At 45.1% G+C, this 25,356-nt stretch overlaps 1 protein-coding gene across 3 annotated transcripts in view; it reads left to right on the forward strand.

The window, feature by feature from the left end:
- Positions 1 to 25,356, forward strand: part of LOC122938453 — a 127,678-nt gene that overhangs the window by 84,411 nt on the left and 17,911 nt on the right. For all 3 annotated transcript variants that reach the window (XM_044293968.1, XM_044293970.1, XM_044293971.1), the window contains exon 14: positions 6,828 to 7,002. In XM_044293968.1, the coding sequence (XP_044149903.1) occupies positions 6,828 to 7,002 (175 nt within the window). The remainder of the gene's footprint in view (positions 1 to 6,827; positions 7,003 to 25,356) is intronic.

Raw genomic sequence — 25,356 nt, forward strand, 5'->3', positions numbered from 1 at the left:
GGGTTTCCCAAGGGCATCCACCTAGCCCTTCCCCAGCGGTGGAAGACATAGAATGCACTGACGCACAACCACTTATGTTTCCTGATGATGAGGACATGGGAATACCACCTCAGCACGTCTCTGATGATGACGAAACACAGGTGCCAACTGCTGCTTCTTTCTGCAGTGTGCAGACTGAACAGGAGGTCAGGGAGGAAGACTGGGTGGAAGACGATGCAGGGGACGGTGAGGTCCTAGATCCCACATGGAATGAAGGTCGTGCCACTGACTTTCACAGTTCGGAGGAAGAGGCAGTGGTGAGACCGAGCCAACAGCGTAGCAAAAGAGGGAGCAGTGGGCAAAAGCAGAACACCCGCCGCCAAGAGACTCTCCGCCTGCTACTGACCGCCGCCATCTGGGACCGAGCACCCCAAAGGCAGCTTCAAGGAGTTCCCTGGCATGGCACTTCTTCAAACAATGTGCTGACGACAAGACCCAAGTGGTTTGCACGCTGTGCCATCAGAGCCTGAAGCGAGGCATTAACGTTCTGAATCTTAGCAAAAACACCTTAAAAACAAGGAAGTCACTCAGGCTCCCCCTGCTACCTCTTCTGCTGCTGCCGCCTCGGCCTCTTCTGCTGCTGCCGCCTCGGCCTCTTCCTCCGCCTCTGGAGGAACGTTGGCACCTGCCGCCCAGCAAACAGGGGATGTACCACCAACACCACCACCTCCGTCACCAAGCATCTCAACCATGTCACACGGCAGCGTTCAGCTCTCCATCTCACAAACATTTGAGAGAAAGCGTAAATTCCCACCTAGCCACCCTCGATCCCTGGCCCTGAATGCCAGCATTTCTAAACTACTGGCCTATGAAATGCTGTCATTTAGGCTGGTGGACACAGACAGCTTCAAACAGCTCATGTCGCTTGCTGTCCCACAGTATGTTGTTCCCAGCCACCACTACTTCTCCAAGCGAGCCGTGCCTTCCCTGCACAACCAAGTATCCGATAAAATCAAGTGTGCACTGCGCAACGCCATCTGTGGCAAGGTCCACCTAACCACAGATACGTGGACCAGTAAGCACGGCCAGGGACGCTATATCTCCCTAACTGCACACTGGGTAAATGTAGTGGCGGCTGGCCCCCAGGCGGAGAGCTGTTTGGCGCACGTCCTTCCGCCACCAAGGATCGCAGGGCAACATTCTTTGCCTCCTGTTGCCTCCTCCTCCTACTCGGCTTCCTCCTCCTCTTCTTCCAGCTGCTCATCCAGTCAGCCACACACCTTCACCACCAACTTCAGCACAGCCCGGGGTAAACGTCAGCAGGCCATTCTGAAACCCATATGTTTGGGGGACAGGCCCCACACCGCACAGGAGTTGTGGCGGGGTATAGAACAACAGACCGACGAGTGGTTGCTGCTGGTGAGCCTCAAGCCCGGCCTGGTGGTGTGCGATAATGGGCGAAATCTCGTTGCAGCTCTGGGACTAGCCGGTTTGACGCACATCCCTTGCCTGGCGCATGTACTGAATTTGGTGGTGCAGAAGTTCATTCACAACTACCCCGACGTGTCAGAGCTGCTGCATAAAGTGCGGGCCGTCTGTTCGCGCTTCCGGCGTTCACATCCTGCCGCTGCTCGCCTGTCTGCGCTACAGCGTAACTTCGGCCTTCCCGCTCACCGCCTCATATGCGACGTGCCCACCAGGTGGAACTCCACCTTGCACATGCTGGACAGACTGTGCGAGCAGCAGCAGGCCATAGTGGAGTTTCAGCTGCAGCACGCACGGGTCAGTCGCACTGCGGAACAGCACCACTTCACCACCAATGACTGGGCCTCTATGCGAGACCTGTGTGCCCTGTTGCGCTGTTTCGAGTACTCCACCAACATGCCCAGCGGCGATGACGCCGTTATCAGCGTTACAGTACCACTTCTATGTCTCCTTGAGAAAACACTTAGGGCGATGATGGAAGAGGAAGTGGCCCAGGAGGAGGAGGTAGAGGGGTCATTTTTAGCACTTTCAGGCCAGTCTCTTCAAAGTGACTCAGAGGGATGTTTTTTGCAACAGCAGAGGCCAGGTACAAATGTGGCCAGCCAGGGCCCACTACTGGAGGACGAGGATGAGGAGGAGGAGGATGAGGATGAAGCATGGTCACAGCGGGGTGGCACCCAACACAGCTCGGGACCATCACTGGTGCGTGGCTGGGGGGAAACGCAGGACGATGACGATACGCCTCCCACAGAGGACAGCTTGTCCTTACCTCTGGGCAGCCTGGCACACATGAGCGACTACATGCTGCAGTGCCTGTGCAATGACAGCAGAGTTGCCCACATTTTAACGTGTGCAGACTACTGGGTTGCCACCCTGCTGGATCCACGGTACAAAGACAATGTGCCCACCTTACTTCCTGCACTGGAGCGTGATAGGAAGATGCGCGAGTACAAGCGCACGTTGGTAGACGCGCTACTGAGAGCATTCCCAAATGTCACAGGGGAACAAGTGGAAGCCCAAGGCGAAGGCAGAGGAGGAGCAAGAGGTCGCCAACGCAGCTGTGTCACGGCCAGCTCCTCTGAGGGCAGGGTTAGCATGGCAGAGATGTGGAAAAGTTTTGTCAACACGCCACAGCTAACTGCACCACCACCTGATACGCAACGTGTTAGCAGGAGGCAACATTTCACTAACATGGTGGAACAGTACGTGTGCACACCCCTCCACGTACTGACTGATGGTTCGGCCCCATTCAACTTCTGGGTCTCTAAATTGTCCACGTGGCCAGAGCTAGCCTTTTATGCCTTGGAGGTGCTGGCCTGCCCGGCGGCCAGCGTTTTGTCTGAACGTGTATTCAGCACGGCAGGGGGCGTCATTACAGACAAACGCAGCCGCCTGTCTACAGCCAATGTGGACAAGCTGACGTTCATAAAAATGAACCAGGCATGGATCCCACAGGACCTGTCCATCCCTTGTGCAGATTAGACATTAACTACCTCCCCTTAACCATATATTATTGTACTCCAGGGCACTCATTCAATCCTATTTTTATTTTCATTTTACCATTATATTGCGGGGCAACCCAAAGTTGAAGTGACAATTGACTGTTCCAGTTTTGGGTGACGTGAAGCATGATTCTCTGCTATGACATGAAGCCTGAATCTCTGCTGACATGAAGCCTGAATCTCTGTTATGGGACCTCTCTCCTCTGCCTGGGTGCCAGGGCCTAAATATCTGACAATGGACTGTTCCAGTGTTGGGTGACGTGAAGCATGATTCTCTGCTATGACATGAAGACTGATTCTCTGCTGACATGAAGCCTGAATCTCTGTTATGGGACCTCTCTCCTCTGTCTGGGTACGGGGGCCTAAATATCTGACAATGGACTGTTCCAGTGTTGGGTGACGTGAAGCCTGATTCTCTGCTATGACATGAAGACTGATTCTCTGCTGACATGAAGCCTGAATCTCTGTTATGGGACCTCTCTCCTCTGCCTGGGTGCCAGGGCCTAAATATCTGACAATGGACTGTTCCAGTGTTGGGTGACGTGAAGCCTGATTCTCTGCTATGACATGAAGACTGATTCTCTGCTGACATGAAGCCTGAATCTCTGTTATGGGACCTCTCTCCTCTGTCTGGGTGCCGGGGCCTAAATATATGACAATGGACTGTTCCAGTGTTGGGTGACGTGAAGCCTGATTCTCTGCTATGACATGAAGCCTGAAGCTCTGCTATGGGACCTCTCTCCAATTGATATTGGTTAATTTTTATTTATTTAATTTTTATTCATTTCCCTATCTACATTTGTTTGCAGGGGATTTAACTACATTTTGCTGCCTTTTGCAGCCCTCTAGCCCTTTCCTGGGCTGTTTTACAGCCTCTTTAGTGCCGAAAAGTTCGGGACGAAGTTCGGATCCCGAACCCGAACATTTTCGGGAAGTTCGGTCGAACTTCTCAAACCCGAACATCCAGGTGTTCGCTCAACTCTACATGTGATGAATGGTGTAACGATTTGCAGTTTTTCATCACGTTTCTTCTCTAAAAACTTGAATGAAAAGTGTTTAAAAAAGTCATACACACGCCAAAAACTACAGATCGTCCTGCAAAAAAAGAGCCCCCCCACATCTCCGTAGACATAACTATAAAAAAAAAGTAATAGGGTCAGAATACGGCAATGGCAAGAAAAAATAGATTTTTGCTAAACTTTGTTTTTTCAGTATTGACATGCAAGAAAAACTATACATATATGATATTGCTGTAAATGTACTGACCTGGAGAATGAAAAGCACACGTCAGTTTTACCACATAATGAACGCCATAAAAACAAAACACGTAAAACTGTATCAGAACACGTTTTGGTTTTTTTGGTTTTGTTTTTACATTCCACCCTATTTGGAATTTTTTTCTCGCTACATTGTATGCAATATTAAATTGTTAACACGTGAAGAGTTAGTGAAGGTTATTAAAGGGATTCTGTCATGACATTTTAGGCTTATAACCTAAACATATAGCCAGGTCCGTACTAATAACCTGAATCCGAAACTGTCCTTATTAAATCTGCCTGTGGCTCTATTAGCACATAAAACTGTTTTTTATAACCTGTTATTTACCTACCTAAGGTGCCCAAGGGGATGTCGCTTCATACAGTGTGCCCGGCTGCACCCATCTCCGTCTGGTGCCCACCGTACGGACCACGATATGGAAGAGCAAAGGTTAACAGTCGGGAGCTCCCTCCCTTGACCATCGGGGGGCTGCTGTGCCTTTGCAGCCCTCAGACAGGATGGGGGAGCCCCCCTCCTTATCCTTTCCCATCTGCTCAATTGTGGCCACATCTGGGCAGACAGGAAAGTTCCCATGGCAACAGGACGCCTTCTCAGGCATCCTGCTGTCCATGGTGCTGAACAGATCTGTGCTAAAGGTATAGATCTGTTCAGACAAAGTTTAAGTAAAGTACAGTACACTATAGTGTACTGTACTGTATTATACAGACATCAGACCCACTGGATCTTCAAGAACCAAGTAGGTCTGGGTCAAAAAAAATGTAAAAAAAAAACACATTTATCACTGAATAAAAATAAATAAAAATACACTACACATATTAGGTATCGCCGCGTCTGTAACGACCTGATCTATAAAACGGTCATGTTAGTTTCCCTGCACGGTGAACGCCATAAAAATAAAAAAAATAAAAACTCTGAGAAAATTGGAATTTTGCCCACCTTACTTCCCAAAAAAGGTAATAAAAGTAATCAAAAAAGTTGCATGTACGCCAAAATAATACCAATCAAACCGTCATCTCATCCTGCAAAAATCATACCCTACCCAAGATAATCGCCCAAAAACTGAAAAAACTATGGCTCTTAGACTATGAAAACACTAAAACAAGTTTTTTGGGGTTTCAAAAATGAAATCATTGTGTAAAACTTACATAAATAAAAAAATCCTATACATATTAGGTATCGTCGCGTCCGTGACAACCTGCTCTATAAAAATACCACATGATCTAACCTGTCAGATGAATGTTGTAAATAACAAAAAAAAGTGCCAAAAAAGCTTTTTCTTGTTACCTTGCCTCACAAAAAGTGTAATATAGACCAACCAAAAATCATATATACTCTAAACTGGTACCAACAGAACTTCCACCCTATCCCGTAGTTTCAAAAATGGGGTAACTTTTTGGGAGTTTCTACTCTAGGGGTGCATCAGGGGGGCTTCAAATGGGACATGGTGTCCAAAAAAACAGTCTAGCAAAATCTGCCTTCCAAAAACCATACGGCGCACCTTTCCCTCTACACCCTACTGTGTGCCCGTACAGTAGTTTACGGCCACATATGGGGTGTTTCTGCAAACTACAGCAACGGGGGAATAAATATAGCATTTTGTTTGGCTGTTAACCCTTCCTTTGTTACTGGAATAAGTGGATTAAAATGTAAAATTTGCCAAAAAATTGAAATTCTCAAATTTCATCTCCATTTGCCAATAACTCTTGTGCAACACCTAAAGGGTTAACAAAGTTTGTAAAATCAGTTTTGAATACCTTGAGGGGTGTAGTTTCTAGAATGGGGTCATTTTTGGGTGGTTTCTATTATGTAAGCCTTACAAAGTAAATTCAGACCTGAACTGGTCCCTAAAAAGTGGGTTTTTGAAAATTTCTGAAAAATTTCAAGATTTTCTTCTAAACTTCTAAGCCTTGTAACATCCCCCAAAAATAAAATATAATTCCGAAATTGATCCAAACATGAAGTAGACATATGGGGAATGTAAAGTAATAACTATTTTTGGAGGTATTAGGCTACTTTCACACTAGCGTTCAGAGCGGATCCGTTCTGAATGGATCCGCTCATATAATGCAGACGGTGGCTCCGTTCAGAACGGATCCGTCTGCGTTATATTGTCAAAAAATGTCTAAGTGTGAAATTAGCCTGAACGGATCCGTCCAGACTTTTACATTGAAAGTCAATGGGGGACGGATCCGTTTGAAGATTGAGCCATATTGTGTCATCTTCAAACGGATCCGTCCCCATTGACTTTCCTCCGCACGGCCAGGCGGACACCCGAACGCTGCAAGCAGCGTTCAGGTGTCCGCCTGCTGAGCGGAGCGGAGGCTGAACGCCGCCAGACTGATGCATTCTGAGCGGATCCGCGTCCACTCAGAATGCATTAGGGATGGACGGAAGCGTTCAGGTCCGCTTGTGAGCCCCTTCAAACAGAGCTCACAAGCGGACAGCCGAATGCTAGTGTGAAAGTAGCCTAACTATGTATTATAGAAGTAGAGAATTGAAATAGGGCTGAGTCCTTAAGGGGTTAAATCTGAGTCATGTTCAAGAAGTAACTTTTTTACATTACCAGTTTTTCTTTTCTTTCAGGTTTCTTCCACAGTAACGAACAATAAAAAAAGCTTTACGTCTGCACAAACTCCACCCATTTTTCAGAACACTTGTGAAGCCACTGAAGCATTTTTCAATAGCATCAAAAATATGAATGCATCAGAAGTTGTTGGAATATTAAAACAAATTGCCGCTACAAACCCTGCTTTCCGAGGTACCTACACTTTTAACTGTATATTTACTCTTATAGTTTTCCCTATTACATGTATGTTTGTTGACTATGGTAAGATCCTCCTCGCAATAAATTCCTAGATGAGTGAAACACATTACAAACTGGTGATTTAAGGTATAGCATGGTACTAAGGCTGAGCTCACAGCTTGCATTGAGGGGTCCATTGGGGGCCTCCATCTCACATTCCGTAGAAATATTGCATGCAGGACTATAAAATGCTGGAAACCCCATTATAGACAAAGGAGTCCATCCAACAGCTTTAGTTTCGGTTATGGGCTGATTCTGACACAATTTTTCTGTTTGTTCTACACCTATAATGGAGTAGAACAAAATAAATTAACGCTGATGTGTATGCAACCTAGGTACAGCTCTGTATGTTACTTTGTATTTTATTTTTATTGACTTTTTAATTTATTTTTTTTCATTCAGTTTTTTGGTCAAAAAGAAGAAACTGTAGTTAGGGGTTTATGTAAATATATATAGAGCTCTATATTCATATATCTATATATATGTTATATTTTTAGCCAGTGTTCACTTTTTAACCACTGTAGTGAATTTTTATACTACAGTTTTTGCACGCACGCACAATCTGTGTGCGTGCGTGCTGCAGAGCACCGAAAACTAGTTTGCTCATTTACATCTGCACATTTTTGTGTTTTTTTCTGTGAAAAAAGACTTGCAGTTAGTTGTAGGTAGTTAGTTATATATACAGTACAGACCAAAAGTTTGGACACACTTTCTCATTCCAAGAGTTTTCTTTATTTTCATGACTATACAAATTGTAGATTCACGCTGAAGGCATCAAAACTATGAATTAACACATGGAATTATATACATAACAAAAAAGTGTGAAACAACTGAAAATATGTCATATTCTAGATTCTTCAAAGTAGCCACCTTTTGCTTTGATTACTGCTTTGCACACTCTTGGCATTCTCTTGATGAGCTTCAAGAGGTAGTTGCCTGAAATGGTTTTCACTTCACAGGTGTGCCCTGTCAGGTTTAATAAGTGGGATTTCTTGCCTTATAAATGGGGTTGTGGAGAAGTCAGGTGGATTCACAGCTGATAGTCCTACTGAATAGACTGTTAGAATTTGTATTATGGCAAAAAAAAGCAGCTAAGTAAAGAAAAACGAGTGGCCATCATTACTTTAAGAAATGAAGGTCAGTCAGTCCGAAAAATTGGGAAAACTTTGAAAGTGTCCCCAAGTGCAGTCACAAAAACCATCAAGCGCTACAAAGAAACTGGCTCACATGCGGACCGCCCCAGGAAAGGAAGACCAAGAGTCACCTCTGCTGCGGAGGATAAGTTCACCCGAGTCACCAGCCTCAGAAATCGCAGGTAACAGCAGCTCAGATTAGAGACCAGGTCAATGCAATACAGAGTTCTAGCAGCAGACACATCTCTAGAACATCTGTTAAGAGGAGACTGTGTGAATCAGGCCTTCATGGTAGAATATCTGCTAGGAAACCACTGCTAAGAAGAGAAGAGACTTGTTTGGGCTAAAGAACACAAGGAATGGACATTAGACAAGTGGAAATCTGTGCTTTGGTCTGATGAGTCCAAATTTGAGATCTTTGGTTCCAACCACCGTGTCTTTGTGCGACGCAGAAAAGGTGAACGGATGGACTCTACATGCCTGGTTCCCACCGTGAAGCATGGAGGAGGAGGTGTGATGGTGTGGGGGTGCTTTGCTGGTGACACTGTTGGGGATTTATTCAAAATTGAAGGCATACTGAACCAGCATGGCTACCACAGCATCTTGCAGCGGCATGCTATTCCATCCGGTTTGCGTTTAGTTGGACCATCATTTATTTTTCAACAGGACAATAACCCCAAACACACCTCTAGGCTGTGTAAGGGCTATTTGACCATGAAGGAGAGTGATGGGGTGCTGCGCCAGATGACCTGGCCTCCACAGTTACCAGACCTGAACCTAATTGAGATGGTTTGGGGTGAGCTGGACCGCAGAGTGAAGGCAAAAGGGCCAACAAGTGCTAAGCATCTCTGGGAACTCCTTCAAGACTGTTGGAAGACCATTTCAGGTGACTACCTCTTGAAGCTCATCAAGAGTGTGCAAAGCAGTAATCAAAGCAAAAGGTGGCTACTTTAAAGAACCTAGAATATGACATATTTTCAGTTGTTTCACACTTTTTTGTTATGTATATAATTCCACGTGTTAATTCATAGTTTTGATGCCTTCAGTGTGAATCTACAATTTCTATAGTCAGGAAAATAAAGAAAACTCTTTGAATAAGAAGGTGTGTCCAAACTTTTGGTCTCTACTGTATATATCAATTTGAGTTAGTGTCAGTTTAGGATTTTGTACGAACGTACCATCTGCGTGCGTGCATTTTAAAACCACCAAGCACTGTAGTGAATTTTTATACTACAGTTTTGTACACACGCACCATCTGCGTGCATGCTGCAAATCACCGATAAGTAGTGTGCTAATTTTTATTTTATTTTTTTACATTTTTTGGTGGGAAAAAAAAGAGTTGCAGTTAGTAGTAGGTAGTAAGTTTTATATATCAATTTCAGTTAGTGCCAGTTTAGGATTTTGCACGAACGCACCATTGGTGTGTGTGTGCATTTTGCAACCACTGAGCACCGATAAGTAGTGTCCATTATTGATAGCGTCTGCTCAGTTTTAAAAATAAAAAAATTTGTGCAGAAGACTTTTTTTTGTGCAGAAAAGAATTTTTCTTTTTGCTAATTTTTGTTCTCCTTTTTTTCTCCTAAATTTATTTTCCAATTTATTATAAGCCCCTTCACGTGTGAAAGCACCTCATACACACCCCACACTAAATAAAGTTTTACACATTTCACACATTGCACCTCAATAAAATAAAAATAGCCTGTCTGTCCCAATGAGTTTACTCAGCTGAAGAGGCATACGCCATGCTTGCCTCTGATACTGAGTCGGCCAGTGAGGGAGAAGAGGATGCCACTTTCCTCTACTCCTCTACCCCCTCATCATCTGGTGATGAGGGAACCTCTAGAAGGCGCCCCAGGGTAGCAGCGGAGACAGCCCCCCCAGAGTGGCCCCATATGTACTCCACCCCCTGACGATTATCAGCCCCAAATTCCTGAGTTTGTGGGCAGCTCAGGAATTCAGATAAATTGTGTGGGCTTCACTGAAATTGAATTTTTTTAAAACAAATCTTTTTCTCTGAAGATTTCATAAATTTGATGGTAACCCAAACAAATTTATACGCCCAGCAATTTATTTCCCAGAACCCTACATCGCCCCCAGGGTTGACCTCTAGGTTGGACCACAGTAAATGCAACAGAGATGATGACCTTTTGAGGGCTCTTGCTGCATATGTGCGTTGTTAAAAACCAAAGATTACTCAGTATTGGAGTGTGGATTTCTTGTACCACATTCCAATTTAAAGTAGTGCCATGGCCCAAAATTGATTCCAAGCAATCCTGAAATTTTAGCATTACAATGATAATGCACAGTGCCCACCCCAGAATGACCAGCATTTGATCGTCTGTACAAAATTAGGCCCAACCTTGACCACTTCAACGCAAAGCTTTCAGAAGTGTTCACCCTATAAAAAAATGTCTGCGTAGACAAATCCCTAATACTTTTTAAAGGGAGGATAAGATTCAACCAGTACCTGCCCAGCAAGCGGGCAAGGTATGGCATAAAAATGTATAAAATCTTCAAGTATTAATGCAATTTTTTTTTTTATGCTAATGGTTAATTTGGTGGGGAAAAACAATAGTCTAGTAAAACATCACAGTTCTTTGGAAAGTGGAAGATTTACATTAGTAAGCAGCTTTCCGAAATTGAAATTCAAAAGATTATGAAAAACTTTCAATACACGGAATGGTATCTACTCACTGACTTGAAAGGGAGCTTGGGTAATTTGAAAGTAATTCAGCCATCCTAGCAGGGAATTTCCACCTGCTTTTAGGAAGCGAATGTTGTAAGTTGGGACGGGTACACATCCAGAAGGGGGTGGGGGGGGGGAGAGAGTTGGGGAATTGAGTAATGTGCTTTAAGAAAAGAACAATGTCATTTGGAGCAGAATGTGTTACTTGTACTCTTCTTTTGTACATGATGGAATGGTTAGTCAGTATGCCATTATTTTGACTCTTGTACTCCAGCTCTGTGTAAAACCATATTTGCTTCTGAACTGCTTCTATCATAAAATAAAAAAAATGTTATTTAAAAAAAAAAAAAAAAAATGTATAAAATCTGTGAGAGTAGCTCTGGGTATATTCACAAGTTTCGTCTCTAGCTTCCAGAGGTACTGTGGCATGCGGCACAGTACGCAAAAATCAGAGTGGCGTCCCTAGATCCCTGGTAGGGCAACCACTAAGAAAAGGAGAAGACCGTGCTCTCCTCAATGAGAACATGTGAACATGTTGGTGGTTAAGTACAAGGACAAGAGAGATGTCCTTTTACTGACCACCATTCAAACTAAGGCCTCTTTCACACGGGCGTCATGTTTTTTGGCTGGATGCGTTCAGTGAAAAGCTTGCGATTTTTCTAGCGAGTGCTGTAATTTTACTATGCGATTGCATCGCGTTTCACGCGCGTGTGGCATGCGTTTTTCACGCGCGTGAAAAAAAACTGATACATCCACTAGATTCACCTGTAATGCAAAGACAATATAAATAGCCCCAGCATGCAGTGTTTTGTTGGACAGCTCCATTTTTTTGGTGGAGTGGTTTTTGTGTGGTTGACGTGTGTCTTTGTTATTGGATTATCCTTTGCAGGATGTCCACTTTCACCCAGTCATCAACTGACTATGTCTTTTTGCACTGGCTGGTGTCCCGTTGTTTTGGGGAGCAGCCAGAAATGATTGAGGATGAGCCGCGGAGGAAGCGTATGTGGGTGCATCCTATACTTTCGCAGCAACCCAGCAAAGGACTCTTTTTTGGCTTGTACGCTGAGCTCCGTGCGCACCCTCCAAAGTTCTTCAATTATAGCCGGAAAATCCAATACATGAATGTGTGTTTACAGATTGTGAATAAAAAAATTAAAATGTATGGATCTTTTGTGGCTAATGATGTTTTCCACAAATCATAAATCTATATTGTATTGTGTGTGTTTGTGAAAAATAAACACCAAAGTTAACAATTATAAACTTGAAAAATAAAAGTGTTTTATTGCACACTATATTCCAATATACTCTGGCTTTAAAAAAAATAAATAACAGTAAACAAATATAAATTATAAATTTACATAACGTCTTGATGGCGACGAGGCTCCCTGATAATGAGGGGCAGAAATTTGTTGCTGCGAATGAGGCCCGGAGTAGTGACTAGGCCCAGGTTGAGTGGACGATGGGCCCTGATATTGTGGTCCACTAAATTGTGTCTGGGAAGGGGGCCCAGAGTATTGGCTTGTGCCAGGTTGGCTGGATGATGGGCCCTGATATTGTGGTCCATGAAATTGTGTCTGGGAAGGGGGTCCAGAGTATTGGCTTGGGCCAGGTTGGCTGGACGATGGGCCCTGCTGACTGTAACTGGGTTCCCCCTGATACTGTGGCACATATGGGGCAATTGGTGGGCCATAGGGATCCCTTTGGGGCGGAAATTGTTGGGGGCCCTGTGAGGGCTGACTACCTGCGGGTGGTGGGGGCTAAATATGTTGCCATGACAGCGCAGGCTTTCGAGCGCATCAAACATTTCAGTCGGCTCTTATGGGCGATTAGCTACCTCCAGAACTATTTCTAATGCAGTTCTGGTTCGCAGTAGTCGTTCAGGAGGTAGCTGACGCATAAAATGGGCCAGACTACGGGCAAACATGTCGTGATGATCCTCCTGCCGTGCTCTAGATAAATAATCTAGAACTTGCAAATTGATGTTAGAATCGGCAGGAGGCATTGCCCGTCGTCTGGCCCTGCTGGGTAGAGCCAGAGGGGAGGTGGGGGACTCGCCACCAGATGCTGCAGGAGGCCTTGAAGTTGCTGTGCTGGGTCCTGGTCCACTTTCAGGCTGGGCTGATGTGGTGTCCTCTAGGGTTGGGCGATATACCGGTATCACGATATACCGCGGTATTAAAAAAACGGTGATATGGCGATATCGCCGTTTCCTAAATACCGCGGTATTTCGTGACGTCATAGAAGCGGTCATATGCGCTGACCGCTTCTAAATCTGCGTCCGCGGCCGCCCGCCCCAGCATGAACCGTACAGCACATTTACAATTCAGCCAGCGTGAGGGAGGGAAGGAATTCTGTGACTCGCATTCCCGGCACCCGACCTCTGAGAGGACGCTGTGATCCGCGCAATTAATCCCAGCGCGGTGATCACAGCGTCCTCTCAGAGGTCGGGTGCCGGGAATGTTCTTAAGTCCCTGCATTGGTGGCAGTGGGCAGTTCTGATCGGAGTCCCAGCAGTGTAATGCTGGGGCTCCGATCGGTTACCATGGCAGCCAGGAAGCTACTGAAGCCCTGGCTGCCATGGTATGTTAGTGAGCAGCATTATACTCACGTGCGCCGTGGCTGCCGGTCGCTCCTTCTTCTCATAGGTCTGCGCGGTGCATTGCTAATGGTATAAGCATTAGCAATGCGCCGTACAGACAGAAGAAGGAGCGCCCGGCGGCCATGGCGCACGTGAGTATAATGCTGCTCACTAACATACCATGGCAGCCAGGGCTTCAGTAGCTTCCTGGCTGCCATGGTAACCGATCGGAGCCCCAGCATTACACTGCTGGGACTCCGATCAGAACTGCCCACTGCCACCAATGATGGGGGATGACCCTGTGGCCTCCAATCAGGGCCGGCGTCAGCACTCGGCATACCCGGGCCGGTGCCAGGGCCCACTGTCCCTTAGGGAGCCCACTCGTTTCCGCGCCGGTCCCTTTAAACATTTACTGCTGCTGCTATCTCGCAGGATCTCCAGGCCTGCGAGACAGATCGGAGGACTGGAGGACAGCAGGGACGGAGCTGATTAGCTGCACAGGTGCAGAAGTCAGCGCACAGCATAGCAGCCGAGAAAGAAATCAGGAGTTTAGACAGGTGTGTGTGAGTGTGACCATTAACATGGCAGTCGCTTATCGCATCAGAAGGGTTCTGTGCCACAGAGAGCTGCCAGTGTATGGGACAGGAGAATGGCTAGTGATTTAGGGTGCGGTGGTATTAATGATATGGCCAGTCGCGATATGTGTAAAGCACAAATCTCCCTCAGCAGCTAGCACACAACAGGCACCATTCATAGCTTCACCTCCTCCTACACAGCCTGTCGCCTTTAGCGCAGATATGGCCAGCATCCAGGTCACATCAGCCCCAAAAGCTCTTCATCCTTCCAGTCATGTGAGCCCCACAGATACATCCTGTCACTCGGCATGAACAGGGAGCCCCAAAATCCACAGCAGGGTTCACTGGTGCTTATGGGAAAGGAAGCAGAGGAGGAGATATCAGTGGAGTGGAGTCTTAAGTCAGCATGAGGAGAGCTGCTCTTTCCCCTCATCCATGGCTTCACTTGCCTCTGAGGAGAGCAGCCACTTTCCTAAATGCCCTGGAGAAGCAGTCTTCAGTCCCCTCACAGCCTTAGTTTTTGGTGCTGAGTTTGTCTTCCCTCCCTGTGATCCACAGATGAATCAGTGGAAAACAGTCAGTTAAAAATGGACAGTTTATCCGTTTTTAATGGACTTTTTTTTTCATTGTCGTGTGCATATAGCGTAAGACCTCCTATAAAACACTGCATTTTTTTCTACTGTTTTTAATGACTTTTTGTTGTTAATGACATGTGTTGCGGAAAATGCCACAAGGGGGCCCACTGAGGCTTTATCGCCCAAGGGCCCACATGAATCTGGAGCCGGCCCTGCCTCCAATGATTAATACTGGGGAGGGAGGAGGGGGGGCCCACTGGCACCAATAATGGGGGGACGACCCTGTGGCCTCCAATGATTAATACTGGGGAGGGAGGCGGGGGGGCCCACTGGCACCAATGATGGGGGGACGACCCTGTGGCCTCCAATGATTAATACTGGGGAGGGAGGGGGGCCCCACTGCCACCAATGATGGGAGGGGGACCCTGTGGCCACTGCCACCAATGATTAATACAATTAACGTCTCCTTGTGGCTGCCTAGCTGCCCCCATACAGTATAATGTCTCCTTGTGGCTGCCCCCATACAGTATAACGTCTCCTTGTGGCTGCCCCCATACAGTGTAACGTCTCCTTGTGGCTGCCCCCATACAGTGTAACGTCTCCTTGTGGCTGCCCGCATACAGTGTAACGTCTCCTTGTGGCTGCCCCCATACAGTATAACGTCTCCTTGTGGCCCCAAGTGGTTTTTTCTTCTAAATGGGCATTTATCGCGATATATATCGTTATCGCGATAAATTTCTTAATATCGTTATCGTGGGAATATTTTTGATATCGTCCAACCCTAGTGTCCTCCTCACATGCACCTGATTGGTGCGGGCCCGACTCATCAGCTTCATCCTCTAGGTTGTCTTCAGTTCTAAAAACAGTAGAAAATGTATAAACATATGTGGAAATTTCAATACTTTAGTTACATTATAAGTACAGATTTAGCAGGAATAACACACACACTCTTTAACTTGAATGTCTATAATAATCATGTTATCTTTAAGCAAAATGCCGCGATAAGCTATTGCATAATGCATTTATAAGCATTTAGTTAGCATCACATGTCACATAAAGCATGTGTATTACCCTGCTACTTCTGTAACCTATATGTCCATACCATAAATACAACTCATATATACTCCTATATACTAGGAACAATAACGTATAACTACGCCTATATACTAGGGAGTACTGAAAGGCTCAAACATGGTATACATTGTGTACTTGCTTAAATTCCTTCTACTTGGGCCTTGTGTTTTCTCCCAGATTGGGGCAAAAAGATCCTGGGTAATTTCTGTCCAGGCAGCATCCTTTTTGTAGCGGTCCTGGTACTCTCTGCAGCATGAAGATCCCAGATGCAGGGCCTCTCCTGCACCAGGACAATCAGTTTTTCAACGTCAATGACGTGTGGTGTTTTGGGCATTTTTGTGCTCCGCAAGGGCTGGAAAAGTTTGGCAGCAAACTTTCTCCCTCTTCTCAGACACCAAACTGACGCAGATAGACGCAGACAGACGCTGAAAAACGCCTACTTCCTGTCTTTAAATTCCCTGAGTGTTGCTTAGTTACAAGCGTGAAAAACGCAACGCATGGTATCCGGATGTACTGCGTTTTTCTGCCAGCCCCATTCACTTCTATGGGGCCTGCATCGCGTGAAAAACGCACAATATAGAGCATGCTGCGATTTTTACTCAACGCACAAGTGATGCGTGAAAATCACCGCTCATGTGCACAGCCCCATAGAAATGAATGGGTCAGGATTCAGTGCGGGTGCCACGCGTTCACTTCACGCTTCGCACCCGCACGGAAAACTCGCCCGTGTGAAAGGGGCCTAACACTAGCTCCCCTGCCGCTGTATGAGGTGCCACAACCACTGTCCCTAAGCCAGACTGCATCCTGGACTACAATAAACATATGGGGGGGTTGATCTTTCAGATCAAGTTCTGAAGCCCTAAAATGCCACACGAAAAACAAAAGTGTGGTACAAAAAGCTGGCCGTGCACCTCTTACAGATGGTGCTGTATAATGCGTTTGTGCTTTTTAAATCTAGAAGCCATCCAAGAACATTCCTACAGTTTCAAGAAGTGATGATAAAGGCCCTAATTTTTTCTAACCAAGCAATGGAGGGCCCCAGTACTTCAAGTTACAGTGCCCGAGTGGTACCCTTTCCACCACTTAAAATGTTCGTACAGGGGTGCTCTTTCCAAAATGGAGTCACTTCTTGGGGTTTGTCATTTCTGGGGCCCTCAGGAAACTTATTTACCGTGATGCAACATGGCACCTAAAATCCATGTCTGTTTATTCAGGCCTGCAAAAACAATTTTTTGCACTTTGCCTCTAGAGACCTGCTGTGCGCCAATACAACAGGCTACAAGCACATATGGGGTGTTTGTAAAATGGGGAGAAAATGGGGGATCATTTTCTCATTTACAATGTGACAATGTGGGGTCTGGTAGTCATTTTTCATTCAAATGTGTGCTTTGAAATGCTTTCTCTAGTATTTCTGCCTTCTGTGAGTCACCTGTTTGCTGAAAATTACCCTTTCTACCACTTAAAATGTTTGTACTGCTCTTTCCAAAATGGGGTCACTTCTCAGGAATTTATTGAATGCGACATGGCACCTAAAATAAATGTCTGCCAATTCAGGTCAGCAAAATCCATATTTAGCTGTTTGACTCTAGAGCCCTGCTGTGCGCCCATACATAATTTTTTGAGAACATATGGGGTGTTGGCGTATTCAGGGAGAAATGGGGAACAAAATGTGGGGGGCATTTTGTCCTGTTACGCCTTGTGAAAGTGAAAAATGTGGGTGTAAAGCAACTTTTTCAGGAATTTTTTATTTTATTTTTCATTTCCACAGCCAAGTGTTTCCTAATTCTGAAACTCTTGATGGGTCAAAGTGCTCACTACACACCTTGAAATATTCCTTGAAGGATGTAGTTTCCAGAATGGGGTCACTTTTTGGGGATTTCCACTCTAGGGTACCTCAGGGTGTGTTCAATTGCAAGATGGCGCCTGTCAATTATTCCAGTGAAATCTGCCTTCCAGAAGCCATTTGGTGCTCCTTTCCTTCTGAACCCTGTGGTACGCCTATATAGCAGTATACAAGTACATATGGGGTATTGCTGTAATCAGGAGAAAATGGGCAATACATTGGTTGCATTTTCTCCAGTTCCCCCTTGTGAAAGTGAAAAATTTTAGCCTAAAGTCCATTTTTCTGGAAGTAATTTAAATTTTTCATTTCACAGCCAATTCTATGGAATCCCCTTTAAGGACAAAGTCCTCACTACACATCTTGAAATATTCCTTGAGGGGTGTAGTTTCCAGAATGGGGTCACTTTTTGGGGGTTTCCATTCTAGGGGTACCTCAGGGTGTCTTCATATGCGACAAAAGCCAATCCTGCAAAATCTGTCCTCCAAAAGCCCTTTGGCGCTACTTCCCTTTTGAACCCTGCCATGCATCCATACATCATTTTTTGAGCACATATGGTGTGTTTGCGAATTTGGGGGGGAAATGGGGAACAAAATGTGGGGTGGATTTTGTCCTGTTTTTCCTTGTAAAAGTGAAAAATGTGGGTGTAAGTCAACTATTTCTGGAAAAAAATTTTTTTTTCATTTTCACAATCAAGTGTTTTCTAATTCTGTGAAACGCCTGATGGGTCATAGGGCTCACTACACACCTTAAAATATTCCTTGAGGGGCTGTAGTTTCCAGAATGGGGTCACTTTTTTGGAGTTTCCACTGTAAGGCCTCCTCAGGGTGTCTTCATTTGCGACGTAGCTCCCAATTACCATTCCAGCTAAATCCGCTCTCCAAAAGCCATATGGTGCTCCATCCACTCTGAAGCATGCTGTACGCCCACGCATCAGTTTCTGAGCACACATGGGGTGTTTCTGTAAACTCCAGATTCAGGGTAATAGATTTTGCGTTTTGTTTGGCCATTAACTCTTGATGTGTTGCAGAAAAAAATTAAATTTTTTTAAAAAAAGTGACATTTTCTAATTTCATTCCCATTTTCATTTAATTCTCATGGGGTACCTTAAGGGTTAACAAAGTTAGTAAAATCAGATTTGAATAGCTTAAGTGGTGTAGTTTCTAAAATGGGGTAATTTATGGGTGGTTTCTAAGTCTACTTTCACACCTGCGTTTAGGTACGGATCCGTCTGGTATCTGCACAGACGGATCCGCACCTATAATGCAAACGCTTGTATCCGCTCAGAACGGAGCCGTTTGCATTACCATGAACAAAAAAATAAAATAATATGGAAGGCGGATCCGTTTTCAATTGCACCATATTGTGTCAGTAAAAACGGATCCGTCCCCATTGACTTACATTGTAAGTCAGGACGGATCCGTTTGGCTCAGTTTCGTCATACGGACATCAAAACGCTGCAAGCATCGTTTTGGTGTCCGCCTCCAGAGTGGAATGGAGGCTGAACGGATCCTTATCCATTCAGAATGATCCGTTTTGGGCCGCTTGTGAGAGCCTTGAAACGGATCTCACAGGCGGACCCAGAAACGGCAGTGTGAAAGTAGCCTAATATGTAAGCCCCAGAAAGTGACTTCATAACTGAACTAGTCCTGAAAGAATTGGGGTTTGGAAATGTTCTAAAAAAATTTAAGATTTGCTTATAAACTTCTAAGCTTTCTAACGTCCCTAAAAAATAAAATGTCATTTTGAAAATGATCCAAACATATAGTAGACATATGGGGAATTTAAAGTAATAACTATATTTGGAGTTATTACTATCTATTATAGAAGTAGAGAAATTAAAATTTGGAAATTTCCAAATGTTTAAAATTTTTGGGTAACTTTGTAATAATAAAAATGAAATATTTTGACTCCATTTTACCACTGTCATGAAGTACAACATGTGACGAGAAAACAATCTCAGAATGGCCTGGATAAGTAAAAGCGTTTTAAGGTTATTACCACATAAAGTGACACGTGTCAGGTTTGCAAAAATCGGCCTGAGATTTAAGGTGAAAAGTGGCTCGGTAGTAAAGGGTTAAAGTTAGTTACATGCATTCCCCATGTAATAATTCTGGAACATCTATTCTTATGTCTGTATGTTGTGCCCTTCCTTTATTTCTACTAGAAGTTTTGAATAAATTGCTATTAGCCTTCAGTAAGGGTATACAGGGGTGGTAACACGTTGGGGGGGTGTACCTGCACAGTCTGAAAAACGGCAGCACTGATTGGATAGAGTGAGTCTGTGCAGGTACACCCCCCCAACTGGTTAGCACCCCTTTGTACCCTTACTGTAGACTGCTAGCATTTCATTCATAATTTCTAGCAGGAATAATAAAGGAATGGCACAACATACAGTCATAAGGATAGGTGCCTTAGCGTTGTTGTTACATGGGGAATAAATGTAGCTATTAAAACAGGCACGTCAGGAGTGGGGACAGGTCCTCTTTTAGGCATGAAAAGTCTAAAGCACATATTCCTCAAAATGTACATCAGTTACTTGCCAACTTTTGTCAATCAAAAAGATTGTTGAGCACAAAAGATGAATCAAATCTGGTCAAAGTGTCTGATAAGGAGAGGTAGGGGAGGGATGAGAGATGGAGGGGGTTGAAATGGGGTAGGGAGTGGGAAGTAACAATCTAAGAAATTGAACATCAGAGTGTGTCCACTATTGCGGGAAGAAAGATAAATATACCGTATTTTTCGCTTTATAAGACGCACCTGATGATAAGACGCTTTTTTTTTTTAGGTTTTTGAGGAGGAAAAAAAATATTTTGAACCAAAAGGTATGCTTTTGGTGGGTTTCGAACTAAAGGTGGTCTATGGATGACACTATTATGGGGATCTCTGGATGGCACTGTTATGGAGAGGGTTTGTGGATGATCCACTGTTATGGGGGGAGCTGTGGATGACTGTTATGGGGGATCTGTGGATGAGACACTGCTATGGGGGGATCTGTGGATGACACATATATAGCATCTTATGCTGGTCCCCTCTGTGTCTTCTCATGTCCCTGTGTAAATAGTGACCCCCATTACACCAGGCCCCGCTCACAACAGTCTTCATATGTAAAGTCAAGTCATGTAATCCTCTACCAGTGGCTCTGCTTTGTTAAACTATGGTAATCATCTGTAGTAGTACTCACTATCAAACTAGTAGGCGGGAAGGGGGGGGGGGGGTCACTGGGTGGGGGGGGGGGGTAACTTCTTATGAGCTCTGTATAAAGTATAGGTGAGAGAGTCAGTGGGCAGAGGTCTGTGTGGGGCTGGAACAACAGGGGGATACAAGATGTGCAGGGGCAGCAGCTTCAGGACTCTGCTATCTTCCCTCCCACATTAACTTACCCCAATGCTGCTGTAACACAGGAGGTCAGAAGTAGCAGTGTCTCCATTATCTCCTGCTGCTCCTCTGGCTCACACTGCAGAGAGGAGGGGGACTGTCTGCTCATGTGGGGTCCGTGAAGTTTACTTTGGAGAAAGGAACAGACCCTGTAATGTATTGTAACATAGTATATATGGCGGAAAAAAGACATTTGTCAGTTCGGCCTGTTATCCTGCAAGTTGATCCAGAGGATGGTAAAAAAAAACTGTGATGTAGAAGCCAATTTTCCCCACTTAAAGGGGAAAAAATTCCTTCCCGACTCCAATCAGGCAATCAGAATTATTACACTCCAGAAATTCATCCAAGCCCCTCTTGAATTCTTTTATTGTACTCACCATCACCACCTCCTCAGGCCGAGAGTTCTATAGTCTCGCTGCTCTTACCGTAAAGAATCCTTTTCTATGTTTGTGTACAAACCTTCTTTCCTCCAGACGCAGAGGATGTCCCCTCATCACAGTCACAGTCCTGGGGACAAATAGATGATGGGATAGATCTCTGTACTGACCCCTGATATATTTATACATAGTAATCAGATCTCCCCTCAGTCATCTGTTTTCTAAAGTGACTAATGTTGATAATCTTTCAGGGTACTGTAGTTGCCCTATTCCAGTTATTACTTTAGTTACCCTCCTCTGGACCCTCTCCAGCTCTGCTATGTCTGCCTTGTTCACAGGAGCCCAGAACTGTACATAGTACTCCATGTGTGGTCTGACTAGTGATTTGTAAAGTGGTAGGACTATGTTCTCATCACGGGCATCTATGCCCCTTTTGATTCAACCCATTATCTTATTGGCCTTGTCAGCAGCTGCCTGGCACTGGTTTTTACTGCTTAGTTTGCTGTTTATTAAAACTCCTAGATCTTTTTCCATGTCAGTGTTACCCAGTGTTTTACCATTTAGTACAGGGGTGTCAAACTCAAATCGGGGGCCGCATCAGCAGTTTGGTCACCCTCAAAGGGCCGGTTGTATCTGTAGGACTATGTGTCCACTCTTTATTATCATAAATTATTGTCACTGCATTCAATTATTACAGTTTTTTGTAATAATGTAAGTAATAACTAGCTCTGAAAGCTTGACCTGCAAGCGCTGACTGGGGTCACATAGCATTATACTGATTTATGATGCTATGTAACCCTTACAGTTCTGGAATGTGTTGGATAAGGCTACTTTCACATATGCGTTCAGAGCGGATCCGTCTGAGACGGATCCGCTCATATAATGCAGACGGTGGCTCCGTTCAGAATGGATCTGTCTGCATTATATTGTTAAAAAATTTCTAAGTGTGAAAGTAGCCTGAACGGATCCGTCCAGACTTTACATTGAAAGTCAATGGGGGACGGATCCGTTTGAAGATTAAGCCATATTGTGTCATCTTCAAACGGATCCGTCCCCATTGACTTACATTGCAAGCAGCGTTCAGGTGTCCGCCTGCTGAGCGGAGCGGAGGCTGAACGCTGCCAGACTGATGCATTCTGAGCGGATCCGCATCCACTCAGAATGCATTAGTGCTGGACGGATGCGTTCAGGGCTGCTTGTGAGAGCCTTTAAACGGAGCTCTTAAGCGGACAGCCGAACGCTAGTGTGAAAGTAGCCTAAAACTGACATAATGCTGTCAGTGTTATCCAACACATTCCAGAACTGTAAGGGTTACCGTATTTTTCGCCCTATAAGACGCACCGGCCCATAAAACGCACCTAGGTTTTTGAGGAGGAAAATAAGAAAAAATATATTTTGAACCAAAAGGTGTGCTTTTGGTGGGTTTTGAACTAATTTTGGTCTGTGGGTGGCACTGTTATGGGGGATCTGTGGATGGCACTGTTATGGGGGATCTGTGGATGGCACTGTTATGGGGGATCTGTGGATGGCACTGTTATGGGGCATCTGTGGGTGACACTTATGGGGGATCTGTGGGTGGCTCTTATGGGGGATCTGTGTATGACAGTTATGGGAGGGATCTGTGGATGACACATATATAGCATCTTATGCTTTGTGTCATCCACAGATCCCCTCCATAAGTGTCTCTGTAGTGAATGACCCTCAATACACGGGCTAGGGGCCGGCATCTGCTTTTATAATGACAGCAGGGCCCGTGCAGTGACTGTATTCTACTACACGGGCCCCGCTCACTGTATAATCCTATGTCTAATAGTTAATTGTATGTAATCGCATAATCAGCGCTGTGTATTACGGTACTTACAACTACAAGCGCTCGCCGCTCGGTAGGCAGAGAGGAGGGAGGAGGCAGGCCGGGAGGACAGGCGCTGGCAGCGTGAGTCATACGTCATGCGCCCACGCCGCCTGCTTCATTCATAAAGTGGGTGGCGCAGGCACGTGACGTATAACTCACACTGCCAGCGCCCATCCTCCCAGCCTGCCTCCTCCCGCGGGCCTTGTGTTTGACACCCGTGATTTAGTATGTACGGGTGATTTGCATTATTCCTTCCCATGTACATAACCTTACATTTGTCAGTGTTAAACCTTATCTGCCCAAGCCTCTAATCTATCCAGATCCATCTGTAGCTGTATAGTGTCCTCTTCAATGTTAATTACATTACACAGTTTAGTGTCATCTGCAAAAATTTGTATTTTACTCTGCAAGCCTTCTACAAGATTATTAATAAATATATTGAAGAGAATAGGGCCCAATACTGACCCCTGAGGTACTCCACTAGTGACAGTGACCAAATCTGAGTGTGTACCGTTAATAACCACCCTTTGTTTTCTATCACTGAGCCAGTTACTTACCCACATACAGACATTTTCTCCCAGTCCGAGCATTCTCATTTTATGTACTAACCTTTCATGTGGTACAGTGTCAAATGCTTTGGAGAAGTCCAGATGTACGACATGCATTGATTCACCACTGTCAAGTCTAGAACTTACCTCCTCATAGAAACTGATTAAATTAGTTTGACATTACCGATCCCTCGCGAAGCCATGCTGATATGGCATTATTTGCTTATTTTCATTAAGATCCTCCAAGATAGTATCTCTCAGAAAACCTTCAAACTGTTTACCCACAGCAGATGTTAAACTTACAGGCCTATAGTTTCCGGGCTCTGTTTTTGCACCCTTTTTAAATATTGGCACCACATTTGCCATGCGCCAATCCTGTGGAACACTCCCTGTCAGTAAAGAATCTGTAAATATCAGAAATAGGGGTCTGGCTATGACATTACTTAAAGGGAACCTGTCACCGGGATTTTGTGTATAGAGCTGAGGACATGGGTTGCTAGATGGCCGCTAGCACATCTGCAATACCCAGTCCCCATAGCTCTGTGTGCTTTTATTGTGTAAAAAAAACGATTTGATACATATGCAAAATAACCTGAGATGAGTCCTGTACATGAGATGAGTCAGGGACAGGACTCATCTCAGGTTAATTTGCATATGTATCAAATCGTTTTTTTTTACACAATAAAAGCACACAGAGCTATGGGGACTGGGTATTGCGGATGTGCTAGCGGCCATCAAGCAACCCATGTCCTCAGCTCTATGCGCAAAATCCCGGTGACAGGTTTCCTTTTATTTCTTTTAGGATACAGGGGTGTATGCCATCTGGTCCTGGCGATTTGTCTATTTTATTCTTTTTAAGTCGCTGTTGTACTTCATCCTGGGTCAGACGGGGCACTTTTAATGGGGAATTTACTTTTACATTCTGCATTTCATCTGACCGTTTATTTTCCTCAGTGAATACAGTGGAGAAAAAAATATTTAATAGCTTTGCTGTCCCTTTCACCAAAGTAAAATTAAATGCAGGCCAGCACCTGATAACATAGGTGGTGGTAGCTAGGAGCCAGGCCTTGCTTCCTTGCAGCCAGGCCCCTGACAGTATAGTAACTATCCTAGTGGTGGCCCTGACACTTAATACTGTATGATAGAGGATGGGTCTGTGGTTTGAGCAGCCAGTGTGTGACATCGCAAGTTGCCTGCTCTGCTGCATTCTCTCACTATCTACTATCATAATGAGAGAGCAGCAGGGCGGGCTGTCTGCACACACACACACCGCTTGCCGATCTTCTAACTCCTATACGTTACTGTAATGGTCTGTAGTCGTACTCACTATGAAACTAGCAGGCAGGCCTGCAGCGTAACATCACTCACCCAGTCACGCTTCTGCTCCGCAAGCTTCATTAAATAAGCGGGAGGAGCTGTCACGAGGGTGTCAAGAACCACGCCTGACTCCGTTATACCCGGGGTCAGGAAGTCGCAGCGGTTGGCTGCGCGCTCTATGTAGAAAGATAGGGCTGTTTCTTTATGGTAGCTTTCTGGGTTTGCTTTGCTTTGTTCCTTGTCCAGCACTCCCAACCTCCTTATATTCCCCTCTCCCACTTCTCTGGTTGCCAGATATAGAGCTTCCTGCCTGGACTTCTATACTGACCCACTGGAGCTGTGTTGCTGCGTTCCCTGGTTGTTGTTCCAAAACGTT

Source organism: Bufo gargarizans, chromosome 5 (assembly GCF_014858855.1).
Source record: "Bufo gargarizans isolate SCDJY-AF-19 chromosome 5, ASM1485885v1, whole genome shotgun sequence".
NCBI classification, from domain to species: Eukaryota; Metazoa; Chordata; class Amphibia; order Anura; family Bufonidae; genus Bufo; species Bufo gargarizans.